The sequence below is a fragment of the Chiroxiphia lanceolata genome, chromosome 13 (genome assembly GCF_009829145.1).
Source record: "Chiroxiphia lanceolata isolate bChiLan1 chromosome 13, bChiLan1.pri, whole genome shotgun sequence".
Taxonomy (NCBI): domain Eukaryota; kingdom Metazoa; phylum Chordata; class Aves; order Passeriformes; family Pipridae; genus Chiroxiphia; species Chiroxiphia lanceolata.
The window spans coordinates 17,658,693-17,675,923 of NC_045649.1; the positions used below are offsets into that span (position 1 = coordinate 17,658,693).

The 17,231-nt window shown below is 38.0% G+C and overlaps 1 protein-coding gene across 3 annotated transcripts in view; it reads right to left on the minus strand.

Moving 5' to 3' along the window:
* Nucleotides 1-17,231, minus strand: part of CDH8 (cadherin 8) — a 153,844-nt gene that overhangs the window by 11,825 nt on the left and 124,788 nt on the right. For all 3 annotated transcript variants that reach the window (XM_032701382.1, XM_032701381.1, XM_032701383.1), the window contains one exon: nt 15,763-15,880. In XM_032701382.1, coding sequence (XP_032557273.1) covers nt 15,763-15,880 — 118 coding nt within the window. The remainder of the gene's footprint in view (nt 1-15,762; nt 15,881-17,231) is intronic.

A 17,231-nucleotide genomic window follows, 5' to 3' on the forward strand; every position in this document is an offset into this window, starting at 1 on the left:
GAAGTTTAAAAAAAAAAAAGCCAGACAAATTACCAGCAAAGTGATGATGAATGAGCATTTCCTCCTACTTTTTTCCTTTGAAAAATGTGAACTTTAGATAATAGTCTGTATAATTTCTAGTTCTATTCCTTTGGAAAAGTCTGAACTTTAGATAATTGTCTCTTAAGTATTCTAAAACTTTCCTTTGACCTTTAGGCCTGCAGATCTATAATCAAACATAACTATATGGTCACTTGCAGTCTAGCAGCAACTCTTGTATTTTGTACCTGGGTTTTTTAACTCATTGAAGAAAGGACAGAAAATCCCTGCTGAAGAAATAATGATGTAGAAGCAAGGGCTGAGTCTGAAATAATACTGGCTCTATTGTTAACGGGGTAGAGAAATAATTAGGACACGGTACCTCTCCCTCTTTTTTAATTTACAGAACTATAAGGCAAGTCAAACCAGGGACCTTTGGGCTCTGGGTGTGTTTAAGCCCCCCAGTTCCCACACTGAACTGCATCCAACACACCTGACTGACTGTCACCCACTCTGTCACCCCTGGTGCCACTTTTGACTGACACTCCCACAATCTGCAGCAAATCCAGCCCGGGGAGGATGTAAGATATGCTCAAACAGTGATGGCTTTTGCCTCTCATTTTTCTCTTCTGTATTCAACAAACCAGCCACAAAGTTGTTTACTAATAATCCCATTGCTTTGACATGCTTTACTTTATTCGGATCACATCACTACATGGCATGTGCATTGAATGTTACATCTGTAAAGTGTAAGAATTAATGCAGGTTGCCAAGCTCTGGTTTAGAAAGAGAGATGAAATGGCTGTCAAATGTGCTCAGCATTAAAAATACATTATTAACACAGCAATTTGCATAGACTGATGGATCATTTTTGAAATCTACATATTCTAGTTAATTCTATTCTCTTGTTATTTTAACCAAAAAGTTTCAGAAAGCAATACTGTGTTTTACAGTGCTTTGATAAAATAATGGCTATATTTTGCATTTGAACCAAGAACTTTCCAGTACTGTATTACCAGATTCCAACAGAAATGCTACAAAGATAAATAAGAAAGCCAAAATACCCCGAGGCTTTGCCATCTGTTTTTCTCTTGAGGGATAATGGATTCTTACTCTTTCTATGAATTTGTGCTTACAAATGCAGTGTGGGAGGTGAAGCTGATGACAGACAGATGCTTAAGGCCCTTGGGTCACTGTGAGATGTACAGCTTTACACATCACATTGCTTTGGGGTTCTCTTATGTGTAAAGCTAAATCTCTATCAGATTCAGTGAAATTCATACTACTTTTGGTAGATTCAGTGAAATTCATACTACTTTTGGTAGGTGGTGGAAAAGTTCCAAGAATTCCATCCCATGCTCTTCACCTTCCCCCCTTCACACACATCCTTCAGTTCTTACTTCAATGACTTACTTCCAGGGTCTGGAAAGGTTCAGAGTCTTCATGACTATGAAGACAATCAGAGATGTTGGAAGTGAATCTTTCTTTCCAGAATGCAAACTGTGAATGCCACAGTAAGAAACATAGAACTTAAGTAGGAACCTTTTGGGTTTTAAATGTGATGTGTTCTTGGCATTTAAGTAACTTAAAAAACAACCACTTTCCCTTGCCGTGATAACTGTCTTTTCCATTCCAATACTCCATGGAACAAATTCATGCACATAGTAAAAGTTTAAAACAATTTACCAGTAGATCATATAACAGACCTTAAACCTAAATCTGGAATCAGACCTATCAACCATACTGAAGATTTGTTATAACAGTAAGAGCCAAATTCAAGCCATACTAGTGCATTTCTATTATGCTATTTACTTTTGTCGTAATGTTCACTTTGAAATACAGTGGCAGAAAGCAAACACCAGACTATAAAAACAGCAACCAGCATTTATTGGAATGCTGCTTATTTGTACTGATGTAATAAAGGTCTTGTCAGCACTTCCACTACAAAATGCCAATTTTCAGAGCTTTATAACTCTGACATAATAACTTACTATGAGAAGAAATTTAGAATGTGTCCTCTCCGCCAAAGAATATTGAAAGTTAAATATGACTTACATTGGCTGGGGCATTTTAAGTCTGAAAATAAATTAAAAACAATTTTGACTTAACATTTTCTTGAGCTGGTGCCATTGAAGAAAAAAAGAAAAAGACAAAAAAAAAAACCGTGGCTTTTATTTTTAAAAAGTGCCAGATCCAGCAGTTCTTGTATGTGCAGAACTCCCTTTAACTTCACTGAGAATAATTTCTGTGAGAGAACTGAAAGAAGTGCCATTATACATTTTTGTAAATGTCATCAAGAGTTATATTAGCTTTTTGTAATTTGAAAGACTGAAATGCTATGGTATAACATTGCCCCTGGGCACACAGGCAGCATGATAATGACTTTTGGAAGACATTCTGAAATGCAGATTACATATAACAATAACAATTTGTTATCATCAGGCCATTAATGGCAGTAATTTATATCTCTGTCTTACACCCAAAGTATACACATAATGTCTTATATGAACACCTCTCACTGAGGATGTGTCTCCCATGGTGAAGACTAATGGCCATTTGAAATGCAGGGAAGAGCAAAAGGCATCCAGAGAAGGAATTGCAGTAAGTGAAAAAAAAAAAACCAAACACCACAATTACCCATTTATAGGGTGGAATAGATTGCATAAAGTTTTCAAATGAAAGATTCCTGATACTCCTGGGAACGTTTCTGCACAGCATGCAAACATTACATGGAGAAAACTTGGCATAGCCAGAAGTTCCAAAGTAGGATACGCAGTTGGATTGCTGAGAATCAAAGCAGGCAAACACACACACACATCTGAATTTGGATTTCAAGACTGGGACTTACTGCAAGACCCCGATTTTACTATATACATTGTGTGACACAACACATAACTTGGAAAGAAGAAGGAGCCAGGGAAAGAGGTCAACATTTGAATTCTGCCTCACCACTGCAGAGACATTGCAAAGTCAGTGCTGGTATTGGTAACTATGTGCCAACTGCAGCATCAGCTCAGGAGATGTTTCAGGGTTCTCACTGAATCGTGGAATCATTGAGGTTGGAAGGGACCTCTGGAGGTCATCTGGTCCACCTCCTACTCAAGCCCAGGACCTTGTCTGGGTGGCTTTTGAATACCCCCAAGGATGGAGGTTCTACAAATGGTAAAACATCTGTTATTCACTATTGAAATACAACTGCCACAAAACAACAGACATCTTATTCATTCTTTCTCTTTGTGCCAAGCTGAGAAGTTATGAGGTATAAATATATAATGCATCTGTATGCTTAGAGAACCTTGCAGATCACAGTGAAATGTTCCCTGTTGTCTTCCCATTTGTGATGAAGACTCTGATAAAGTACAAGTGAAGTGTGCAGGCTGAAGCTGCAACAAAAATACAGAGCAGGATCATGTAAAAGTATTACAAGAGATGGCAACTCTACTGGCAAAGGAAGATACATCTCAATGTGTCAAAAATAATTCCATAGAAATTATTCCTGAAGAATAATTCCTGAAGAATTCCTGAAGAAAAAACACATATAGTCAAAAAGGTGGACAGAAAACAAAAAAAGCACAGATACTTTGAGAAAATTACATTTCCTTACTGGGAGAAAAAAAAAAAAAGAAAAGAAAAAATGTTTAAGTAAAACACTTTTAGCCAAGAAAAAGTGAAGTTCTGTATACAAATTTTGAAGTAAATGGTTCTACTAGACAGACTGCAAAATTTAAGGCAACTACATCTTTTGATCTTGCATGTTAGCAGAAGAAAAGCACAAATCAAGAGAAAGTTGATTTGGTATAATTTTTTTTCTCATTTAAAAATAGAAAGTACAAAGACAGAAGTTGCAACAATGTGGGATAAAGATGTTATAGAAGGAGAGAAATGATGTAGAATTGAGTCTAAACTACCTTCCTCAGTATTTAGTATTGCTGCTAGACTCAAAAATACAACAGCTGCATTAGAGTGGGCTTCACATTTCCTGCCCTGAGCTGACAAATAATTTCTATATGTTTTCTAACAGGAGTCTCAGAAGAATCCAAAGAGACCCCTTAAACCCCTCGTGAAAACCTCAGTCTTTCCCACTCCAGAGGGAACTGCCCACAGCTCTGCAGTGTTTGCATGGCACATTGACAGCCACGGTGATTAAATGACTCGTCCAAATTCATGCAGGAAACCCATAACCCAGCTCTACAAAACTGTTCTGAACTCCAGACCAATTCCTCAATCAAAAAAACCATCACTCCTGGAGAGTGCTCTGAGATCACAAGGTCTCAGTCTTTGTTGGGGGGAACACTGAGTACGTTACAGAAGGGTCACATATAATGGATGAAAATGTTATAGAAAGTGGCATGGCAGAGCTAAGCAAGGTTAGGGAGTGACAAGTTCAAAAAGGCTACATGAAACAGTTCTATTTTATTCTTTATTATTTCCTATAACCTAGATTTTGGCTGAATGAACTTTTCCTAACAAAACACAAACAACCCCAAAAGGTTTCATGCATTTTTACAAAAGCAACAAGAAACTTTTTTTGTCATTTATCACATTACAAAAAATAAAGAGAAGAAAAAATTTGGTGTTGTTGTTCAAGACAGTCTAACATTCTCAGAGCACAACAGAGTATTTTCATCAGCATTCAGTGACTACTGATGATGCTCCCTTTAAGCTTTATGACTTCAATGGCAAACACAACTGACATTATAATTCCACAGAGAGGGCTTTATTCCTGATTTATCTCTTATCATAGAATCAGATGTATGAAACAAGCCCAAAACTGTGGTGTTAGAGTTCCTGCTCCGGGATGTGCACAGTCCTTGGCCTATAGGAAAAGTGAAGTTTGCTTGATAAGCCCACAGTTAGTTAGGCCAGGCTGGGCTGATCTGACTCTGCTCTCTCAATACAGGCAGACAGCTACCACTGCTTTACTGATTCCCTGGAATCTGGCTCCACATCCATCCACGTTACCTTCCGAGGACCCCACCAACTCTTCCTCTTCAACACCATCAAGCAGACATCTGGTCCTTTTCTTCAAGTTCTATTTATCTCTCCCTAACAAGCTGGCTTATTATCTCACTTCAAACAGGGGCCCATCTTCACTCCCTCTCTAATCAGCCCTGATTACCAAGTGTGCACATCCTATCATTTGAGGATATGCAAACTCTCTCCCCAGACTAGACAGGTCAACTTATGCCTTTCATTTATTTTCTGCTTTTGGCTCCAAATGTAAGATCTCTGCATTCAGGGAAGTCATGTACTCTCCTTCTTCTCTGCCCTCTGAATGGATTGCCTTCTAGGCATATTTATTATATAAATATTACATGCTAATAATTACATAAATATATCGCTAATTACTGGATGCTTGCCAGATAAAGTACATCCTAATTAGATAGAATTAAATGAAGATCAACAAAGTGACATATTTTACAACAAGGTCACCCGTAGGCATTACAAAATCAGGAGTTGATGGGAAAATAACCTCAGTGATACAAAAAAAAAGCCCGACCAACTGAATAAAAGCTTTGTCTCCCTTAAAGGTTGATGTGAGAAGCTTTGGTAAAACTCACATAAAAATTTCATCTTTCCTGCAGCGTGTCACTGTTATATTTGCTCTGACAGAGAAGTACAGCCCATTCTTGAACAGTCACCCCCTCAAAAGGAGTAAGGAGGAAATAAAAGGGTCTGGAATAAGTGTGACCACACCAGACAGGGTCAGGGGAATGTAGAGACTGTGATTCCAACACTAACTCCCTCCTTGTGCACACCACTAGTGGGATTGGTTCAAAACAAGATGCAAATTGGAACATGATCTTAGTCTTTTTAATTCACATTATAATGTCAGTTGTGTAATAGTTTATCAGATAAGCCTTGAGGCTAAGTGTGAAAAATTAATACCTTCTATTTTAATGGAGGAACCACGTGCAAATGGTCTGATATAATGACAAAAGGAGATTTTTAATAATCAAAGGAAAATTTAACAGTTAATACGTGATGATTCATGCTTAAATTTTTTTCATTTTTAGCCTGTTTAGATTTTTCCTCTAGTAGAAAAGTGTTGGTGTTCTTTTAATCTTTACTAAGACTGAAAGTTTTAAATTAGACTCCTATCTAGTTTCTCATTAATTGACAATTTTTGTCAATTACAGTAATTAATCAGTTAATTGTTATTCTCCTTCAACAGTCTGTATTTTGGACTGGAAAAAACAAACAAACAGTCCATAATGAGAGAAACCAACAAAAATACAAGGTGTAGAAAAAAAAAAGAAAGATAAATAATCCTGTGCCATATTTACTAATTAGGTATTTAGGGAGAAAATCCAAATATTCAAAACAAAACCAAACCTAACAATGAAGTGAAAAGAGAGATGGGCTTCTTATATGCAGCATGACTCTGTCAGGTAACAAATATATTGAGGTGGTGAAGGGGTAGAGGCCCTCCCAGAACCTTCAGCCCTAGGAGATCATTCCTCCTCCTCAGTGAATTAAACCCATTTACACAGGGCATTGTCTGTGAACACTTCAATTACAGAAATGTTTTCTGGCAGAAATGCTTTCATGGAGGCATTAGATGCACCCAGCAAGCCAGAAGTGGTACTTTGACAGAAATCTCTTAAGATATTTCCAGAAGGTAGTTGGTTAAAAATCTGGAAATTTATCTCCAAATGTTGTGTATTCACTTAGCTAGAAATACTGCTATGAAATACTTTTAAGGTCCTAGAATATAATAATCATGGGTGCTGCTGGTTTTCAAGGAGTTATGTTTTTAGAGCACTTAGGGAGCCTTGGAACATTAAAAGGCTGGTGGAGCAACATTTCACAGGCTCACAGAACACGTGGGGTTGGAAGGGCCCCATAGTGGCTCCAGCAGGGCCACCCCAGAGCACATGGCACAGGATTGTGTCCAGATATTCTGGAATATCTCCAGTGATGGAGACTCCACACCCTCTCTGGGCAATCTGTTCAGTGCTCAGTCACTGCAGAGCAAAGGAGTTCTTCCTCATGTCCAGGTGGAACTTCCTGGGCTTCAGTTCCTGCCTGTTGATAAATTCCAGGGAGCTGGTACTGCACAGACCTCACTGCTGGAAGTTAGAAGTTTTGTACTCATTAAGAATAACACCTTTCTGCCTGCTAAGCAGTTCAGTTTTGAGACTCTGATTTAATGTCTATTTTCCCCATTATGTTTCTGAAATTAAGTCACACTGAAGATTCAATTTGTTCTTCTCTGCTATTTCTTTCATCCATATTCCATATTGTTACTAAAATAGATAGATTTTCATGCTAATTTGCTGACCAGATTATTTTCCTCTTCGGATTTGTTTTCATAACCTTTTATCCCTTACTTAGTCTTTTAAAGTCATGGCAGCCTTGCTCACTTTCCTTCAGTTTTATTATGAAATTAATGAAATAAACTGGAAAAGGAGAGCTGAGTATGTTCCACTACTGAGCTTGATGAAACTCCTACAGCAGGAGAATTCACAGCTGTCCAATCCATTCCCTCATCATGAGTAAGCACTGTCGTGCATATGGTGCACAACACTGACCTCAGATCTTTTTCACTCAGGTTGCATCTGGTTCTCAATTAGTTTGATTTATAAAATGAAACATAATTGACGCTTTGGCAACATCACGTTGCCAGCAGCACAAATAATAAATTAAGAATGAGTGAAGTAAAAGTGTCTTTGGTCATGTATGCATAATGGCAGGCTGCATGCACAGGGGCTTCTCCTGGGTTTCATCCCTCACATCTGATGCTGTTTTGGGCTGGGTCATGTTTACATTAACGCTCTGAAATAACTGTGTAATTGTGGTTGATTGAAACTTCCGAAAGAAAGGCGCTTTTCTGAAAGGATGTGATGCCGTGGAAATGAGTCTTATCCTACAATGTGCATATACAATTCTTCTGCCTGAAACCCTGCACGTGTGAGGCTCGGGAAGGAGTTGTCACCCCAGAGCTAAACTAAAACAGGAGGGAAAGGTTAAACAGCATTTGGAGCAGAAGTGCTCCCAGAGAAACACTTTGGAGCTGCTAAAATATAAGAAGTACAGACGTGCTGGGGAGCACAGCAGAGCTGAGGAAGAGCCTGGAGGTGCCTGGAAGAGGACAATGATCTTACCAGATGGCCCCCTCCTTGCTGGTGCATTCATCAGGTTGGCCTGTCCGGTCGAATGGAGACTTGATGGATCACATCTGGCTTGGGGCGGAGGAGGGAGGGAATCTGTCTGGAGTCCTGCATCCTGAATACAGGAGAGGAGTGAATAAGGTTTCAGATGGACAGAACAGACAGAATGGTCACAGTGTGGAGGAGCGTGGCAGCTGAGTCAGCCTTCCAAGAGTTGATTCTGGCTTTCTGCTTCAGCTAGAGCAGCTTTGTGCACCAAGGACTCGCCTCTTTAGCTTAGCCAAGTGGTGAAAAGTACATAACCACAGTAAGAAGGTGTAAATCATCCAGACAGGGCTAAAAAGTATGTTTGCAGAGGAACTGAACTTAATCTTCACCCGTTTTGTGGTTCTAATTAGAAAAGAATCCAGAAAGAGCAGTGATCTTCATGCAAGAAGATAGATGGGGAAGACAGCAGAAGCAGGTGTCAGCGAAGGAAGTGGCACACAGGAGAGGAAAAATGCTGGCTTTCCATCTATGTGAATGTAATCACTTCAGAAAACAACAGCACGTCCTCCTCTGCCAGAGAAGTTGTTTCAAATTGCACTCAATTGATATTCAACATCAAGGCAAAACAGAACATTGGGGAATAACAGAACAGAGTTTGATAGTGATGAGAGTCAAGAAAGAAGGGGGAAAGGAGGCAGAAAGTTATCAGCAGAAAGATAGATACTGAGAATATTTTCACCAGCATTCTCAGACTAGACAAGACTGACACTACTGCATCATGGAAAAGTGTAACCTTGCTAGGAATAGCAGAAAGGAATCAAATATATCACCTCAACTGCAATGTGAAATCCTACAGTGAAAATGGAAATGCATTCCGTGCCTGGCAAGGCAGAACTTCTGAGCACTGCTGGAATGTGTTGGGGTCCCTTGGTAATACTGTCATTAACTTGAAATTCTACCAGTCTTCTGGAATTTGAGAATAGTCTAAAGATCTATAGCACCAATTTCCACCTCACGTGGCTTTAGCACTTTCTCACTGGCAGAAAGGGCTCCTCCTTTTGAGTCTTTAGACACAGTCTATTATTTCACAGGACGACATTACATCGTAGAATTGTCAGATATGTAAATGAGAAAATTGATTACTTTTCCTACAGAGGAAGATCTAACACAGTTTGTGATCCAAAGCAGTTTCAATCAGGTGAATTCTCTGATGGACAAGGATGAAGGAACTTGAGTACCATAAATAAGGAACTGCATTTCCTCAGTTACAAAAATGAATTATTTCAAGGACTTGACACTTACCACCCAAGACAGAACCAATGGCTCCAGCAAAAGTATTTACACTGGTTGAGCACCACTTTTTGCATATTAATCAAGGAGAAGCTGGAACCAGTGCTTTCCTGAATAGTCTAAATCCACAGAACTACAATGTTTCATGGAGCTCATCTACCTTAACCATCACATAATTTGGTTTGATAATAGTCAAATTCTCCTACCCAGCAAAATATCAATACCTTTATGCTTTTTTCTAATTTCTATAACTTACAATTTCCAACATAAGCAAAAAAGACCTTCCTGAACAAAATCTTTCAACCCCGCTAAAAAGGAAATATTTCAACAATTTTATATTAGCAATTTCATTATTAACTCTATCATTCATTTAAAAAATCAATAAACTGAGGTTCTTGTGGCACGCACAGGTCATAAAAATGTTGAACTCCGCTATTTAAACAATTCCAGTTTAAATGCCATGCTGAGAAAAAGATTGATGGTCTGATATTTATAATACATTTTTCACACTATGAACACTTCTGGAGAAGCATGATGTGTGCCTGTGGATGGCAGATACTGACACACAAGTGCCAGATTAAGGGTTAGCTTGCAGGTTGTTATTTTTTAATACATTGGAATACTTTATTTTTAACTCTGCCCCTTTCACACTGATTGCACCTTGTTATGCAAGATTCTTTGTGATTTCTGGTGATAAAACTATGTCTATAAAGAGAGATGTTGATCAATGCTGTTTCCTTGATTATACAGCATATTCCTTTACATCTTCTAGATGTTATTCCATACCACTACTACTGGCAGACAGGAGAGAAAAATATTTATTTATAAGATGCCAAACACATCCTTGAGCACATCACTTAATTTCACTTCTCAAGAAAACCACTAACAAGGTTGTGATTTGGTATGTTTTAGAGTTGTCCTTTGAAAGTTTAATTACTGAGATGTAGAAGAAATGAGGGTGATAATTAAGCACATTAGAAATATATAAACATTTGCTTTCCCTTGAGAAGTGCCATTGTGAAACCCCCTCTGGCACGTGGCAGCTGGGCCGCAAAGTTTCCCAAGGCTCTCGAAAAATTGCATGAAAGCACAGAAATGTGTGAGGATGTGCTGCTCACATCCATGAGTGCTGTTCTTGTGGGTGCTCATTGCACTCCCATCAGGAAATGATGGGTTTAACGATGTCCTTGCTAAGGCAATTTGTACCTGAGGTCAGCGGGTTAACTTTGAAATTGGGCAAAGTGGAAGGAGGGTAGTGAGACAGCAGTGCCAGCCCTGAGCTGTCTGGGGAACACATTTGGAAAGAAAAGTCAGTCAAAACCACCAAAGGAGCTTTAGCTGGCAGCTGAGACAATGGCAGAGAGACATAGAGAAATGCCAAAAGAACCTGATTCAGGGAAAGACTCATCTTAACGCTGGAGAGTTACTCTGGTGGGAACAAAAGACTCACCCTCCAGGTATGTATTTGACAGATGTTGCTAAAAATGTTTTCAGGAAGAAAGATGTGGGAAAAATCTAGGTTTTATTGTGTTAAAACTACAATGACACAGAAGTATTAAAAAAAAAGCTGATAATTTGCTTTTGTTATTTGAGATATCTAAAAGAGAGCTGGCATGTAATTGGCTTCTCCAGCTATTGTGAAGTAGTTCAGAAATATTTGTTTATTAATGGTAAAGAGGCAATGAAAAATAGAAAATATTTTAAAATAAGCAATGGTACACAAAGGCAGTGATTGAAGTGATTATGTCAGGCTATTTCCTTTTAAATACATTAGACACTCACTGCCTGTACTTTCAAGGCAGCACAGGGAGGCCAAAAGTGACAGATTTAACTTAAAGCATGGAAAGAACTAAAGAAATGTCATTTAAACATGAACACTCCTGGAGCCATTAGAGGTGTCACAGCTATAACAGACTAAGCATGGCTGAGAATAAATATTAATTTTGGCATAGAGAATGAACAGAAATCAATTCGGACCAAAATCAGAACTCAACTCACCAGATGGACATTTTGATGAATATTTTTGGGGAGAGGGGAGGCTGATTACTTATAACCAACCTATTATGAGCCAAATCAGGCTACTGGACTTCTGCAGGAATATTAGGTCGTGCCACTAAGATTTCTAACCCAAAAGTAATCCCTGCCCATGAACCAGGAAACCCTGTGACTGCTTCTACCCCAGTAAGAGGTGTGGAATATCCCATCTGTACATTAGGAATGCACCACTTTTTCTCTCAGAAGTACTGGTGCACCCAAAGGCAGTGTGGAACATTTGATTTGGGGTTTATTCCATTAGGAAACAGAATCTGCCATCAGAAACATGGAGTAGCAATGGAAAGGTCTTTTGGGAAAAACTTTAGGTCTCTTTATGGCAAAGATGCATTTGCTAGCTCTTGAAAGCAAAAAATGCATTGGCAGCCTATCAAAATGCTTGCATGTGTGAAAAGGCTTTTATCACAGAATTCTGTTCTCACTTGAACAATCTATGGAAACCTTAAGAATTCAATGCTGAAAACAGGTACTGCTGTGAGGGGATTTTTTGGGATGCAGGAGACTATCCTTGTACTGGCACTGGATTTTAGGTTGCTCTGTGAAGACCACTCACCTGAAAAAAAGACTGTCAACAAATGCTAATTCCATTTCCAGAGGTCTCATTTCGGTTTGCTGGTGCCATGACAGTATAAAATCCTCATCAGCTGTCTAAATACCTGTCAGGTTTTTGTCATTTATTGTGATCCTACCGTTTTTTGGAAGGTTTAATTCCAGTCAGCCTATGACACATTGCTGGAGTGTAACAACACTTGTCTAAACATCAGATATTTTCATCTGAAGTTTTAGGTTTTTCTGATTTGTCAGACACACTACACAAAATATATATTTTCACTTTTTCCCCCCAATTTCTGCTCCTCTGCACAAACCCAGCAGAAAGACACATGAAAAGTAAAGTGCCCAGTCAGTCTGTAGGAGTTTGTGCAGTCAAGGATTTGTTATGTCATAGTCACAGGTTTAGTCACCAGGAAACATTGCATGATTTGCACGTTACAATAAATCCTTATATTTTTGTTATATAATTTTATGATTTCTCTGGTGAGCAGATAAAGCTTTAGCACCTGGCAATCTAAGTGATCAGTGTTCCTTGCATTACAGTTTGAGAGAGCAGCACTGCTTTACTTCAGATTATCACTCACTGCCCAAGAACCCAAGGCACAAAATCCACAAAAACTGCCCAGTACGAGACATCTGAGCTCAGGAAAGAAACAGAGAATGGATCAGGACACATGAAAAATAAAGATTGATATGAGAGGGTCTACTGAGATGCATGGTGGCATTTAAATTAACATTTTTTACCTTATTTACATCAGAAAGGCACTAAAGCCTCTATAGTTTTGGGCATCTTGTCTACAGAAAAGATTGTAAATATGGAATTATATTCTGCTGTGAGTACAGGATAACTTCTATAATACATAAGATAATCTTAGGACAAGTGAGGGGTATTTGTGTTTTCTGATGAAGATACTTGTTGTTTCACTCAGTTGAACATATTTACAGTGACCAATCATAATATTAGCAGTGTAAATTAATTACTGAAGGATCAAGTGAACTTGCCTTAGGGCAATCTGGCAAGTTTCAAACAACAGAATCAGCCTGTGTGCAACAAACTAAATTGATTAATGGCTTATGTTCCATACAGCAAGAGAAAATTCCACAGGCATCTTATATATTCTTTAGCATGAGGGACAGAGAGAGAACACTGCAGCTTTCTGCTCCTGGCAGATGCCAAGCTGCACTCTTTGCATACTAATGCCAGCAGATTAAATGATGTCATTACGTGGTGGAGGAGTGAGGGCCAAATGCCAAAGTTACCTAAAGCACAAAACGAGGACCCAAAAGGGCAATACCATTTCACAAATGCTCTTGAGGAGGGGTACCTTTGTTTCTCTCTGCCCTTGAGAGAATTTTGGAGAAAGGCAAGCGGTGAAAAACGATTTAAATAAAGAAAAGAAATTGCTGGTTCCAGCAAGTAAAGGATTGGGTTTCTAGAGGAGGCTTCCTGAAGAAATGCCATCCCTGTATGATATCCACAGGAGGACAGCACTTCTGCAGCATCACCACCTCAGTCTCTGCTGCCTTGGAGAATTTGGCAGGGCCAAAGCTGTGGGAGGAGGTTGAGGCTGAGTTCACAGTCAGGAAGATGTCAAGGACTTTGGCCACCAGCGTGAGGAAATGTTTTTCTGTTCCAAGCTTTGGTGTGTTGTGCACCAATCTGATCTCCAGAAATGAGGTTGGTGCTTGTCACAGGCATTTCCTTACAGAGCTGCTCACAAACCACCCCAGCCTGGCTTTTGGGCAGCCCAGACACTCAGAAATACAAAGAAAGGAGGAATTTGCCTTGTGAATTCAGCTACTTTAGGCATACTGTGGTTTTTCAGCAAGAATAACCCCTCATGCTTATCTAGCAGGTGTATGCAGGACAAAGTCACAGCCAAGTTCACTGTCTAAGTGGCAAAAGGAAATAAAGACTTGCTGAAGATTTATGATGTTTAAAGGACATGAAAACTCACCTCAACCAAATAATACCCTGATTTTGGCTCTGACAGGAATATTTGCTTCCTGTAGGAGACCATGTCCTGGCATCAACCATGCACTGCACCCCTGACTGAGCAATCTTGATAGGCAGGGATGGCATGCCTAGCTGGAATTTTATTATTGGATACTGAAGGATTAAATCAGAAAAGTCTCTTCAAGCGGATTTTTAATTTCAAGAGATTTCAGTTGGTTGTTTTAAGAGGATTTTCACATTTAACTGATTCAAACACATTAAAAACTGTATAGAACTGAGTAGCAATGCTGTAACAAAATCGGACTTATTTCTCTCAACCTTGTTATAAAGGAAGTTTCCTCACTCTCACTTGGATCAGCACTCATTTTGCCACTGTCTGTGACAAGGAGTAAGAGTGGATCTTAAATGGGTAACAGATTGGAAGGACAAGGGTAATTAGCAACATGAGCTCAGTATTTAAACATGAAGAGAAATGCTGAGATCTTTTTTTACTTTGTCATGCTGTGCCAAACAAAGCACCTCACATTCAGGATGCTTAATTCAATTTATGTTACACCACTGATGATTATGAAATGCATTTTGAAGAGGTTTGTTTTATCTTCTCCTGTAAGTGCAGAAAACATACACTCATTTCCTACATGAAAGTACAGACAGAAGTAGAGACACACTTTGTGAATGCTGGAAGAGAAAAAAATATCGAAAGAAAAGAAAAATACAGGACATGTTTAAAGCAGATTTAAGAATTTAGGTTTATAAAATGTTATTTAACAAAACAGTGCCATCATGCTTCTTGGTCGGAACAGAGAGAACAAGAAATGAAAACAGTATCAACTCTTTATTTGATATTTCATATATTACTCTTACACTCCTGCACGCACAGCTCACACATACATCTTCCTATTAGTAACAGACTAAATAGGGATTTTCTTTATTATAATTTGAAATAAGAAAAATAAGGGACTGAATTTGACTAAAATTCCTGGCAGGGTATGTTTTATTAAAAAAAAAAAAAATCCCACCAAGATAGAAAAACTTTGCTGAATATTCAAGTCAGTACAAATACATAAAGCACTATTTATAGCATTCTTGGGATCAATCCTAGCTCTTTCTCACATGACCTTCAAACATATCTGTGTGCCAAAGAAAAGGATCAGTATAAATTTATGGCTCAACAATATTAAATGGGTCTTTTCTTTCCATCATGCATGAAAGTCCCCTTCTACAGCACTACAAAATGACATTTTGCCCTTCCAGGAGTGCTCCAAAGCACAGTGATACAAAGTGCCCTTGGGGGCTTTGCTGGCCCAGCAGATTTCTCTTTCTAGTAAAAGTTCCTCACCAAAATAGTTTGGAACCTTTACACACGCAACAAACAGCCTGCAAAGGTGCTTCCTTTGGGAGGTTTAGTAGATATTTAATTTTATGTTCCCACCTGTAACCACTCAATGCAGGGATCAACATTTATTTATCAACATAGTTCCAGATTTTCATCTCACAGCATATCTCTGCAATTTCAAATTAATAGAAATAATGCAGGCAGTAAATCCATCCTTTCATTTTATTTAAGCCAGTGAGCTGTCTTCTGGATCTAAATTCCATATCCATTTTACTTTCTTCTTATCTACTGTAAAGTTATTGGAAATAGCTTAAGAGATACAACCAAGGTACCACTGAGCAGATTATTTACACTGTAATTGCCCAAAGGACAAACTGGTAAAGTGACTGGAAGTTAAAAAAAACAATCCAAAACTTAAGCTGTTGAGATGCACGTTATATATATTTTATATTTACCTTCATTTTTCTTGATGGTGAAGTTTGGATTGTTGACCATTTCAGGAAGGAGGCTGTACAGGAAATAATGCCCATTCTTAGGATCATCCTTGTCAACAGCACTGACAATCTGAATTACCTACAACAGAAACAGTCTCATTAACTATTCAAACTCCTGAGATATATATATATATATATACATATATATATATGGTATTGAAAAAACCATTGTATTTTATTGGACACACTTAATTTCTCTTCATTCCAGATTTAAAAAGCTATTTTATAACCTTGCAAGGACTTTAAAGACCTTGGATTGAAAGTCTTAGGAAGAGGAACTATATCTGGCCCATTTAAACTCTTTCCAGAACAAGGAGGCAGAGAATAAGGAGAGAGAGGTGAGAGAGGCCAGTAAAAACTGCTACTGATTTTGGCAAGTAATAAATTATTATTCAACAATAAAAAGAAAGAAAATTGTCCTTCAGAAACACTCGTGGTGCCCATAGCAGTCTTTCATTTATAGAGCCATGCTTCTCACTGGACCAGGATATATAATCTATTTTTAATCCTTTCTCTTTTCCCCCACCACTATTTTTCACTTCAATGAATATTTTTTTTTTAATTAACTTTTGGTGTGAAATAGATGATAAAGAATCTAAATTGAAAAAAAAAAATAGAAAATATCTAAGTCAATGTTTGTGGGTTTTATTCTTTCTTAATTTTAATAAACTGTTAGTTGTTCCTGTACTAGGAACAGTACAAATATTCTTGTTTGTTTTAAAATAACATTATTAACAAATAATGGAGGATACTAAGGTTGGAAGAGGAGAGAGTGTTTTGATAGTTTGAATAACTTAAAATAATCAAATAAGTTTGTATGAAGCACCTCACATGATTCATATGACCAGCTACAGTATCTACAGTGTATTTATCTCCATTTACCTATTTACCTCCCACATCACTCAGATACTGCAGTTGGTCCTCAAATCATACAAAGTTGCACAGGAATATGAAAGGAAGAAACATTATTTTAAAATAATCAGGAGGACTGGGGTTTTTTTTTGTTTTGTTTTGGTTTTTTTTAAGGATTTGGTGCAATTACTTTTGATTCCATTTATTTTCCAGAGAAACGGAAACAAAGTCAACTATGGATCCAGTTGCCACACTCAAAGCTGAATTTCAGTGCTAGTTAGCTCACACTAGATGAGTTTTATAAGAAATTTAATTAGAATTATTGGCCTTTCTCATGTCCATTGATTTCAATAACATGTTTGTCTCATGTATTTATTCTTGCAATGCCTAAAGCAACGCACCAACAATTTCTTGGACAATTAAATTCAAATTAGGAATCACTACAAATTTTATTTTTAAAGGGTAGAGTGAAAAATGGAAGCAGGGTCTGTTGCTGTCCAAATTCATAGACTCATACTTTAAAAATCCTCAATGTTTCCCTAAGAAAATGTCAATAACTAGCATTTTATACTAGTTTA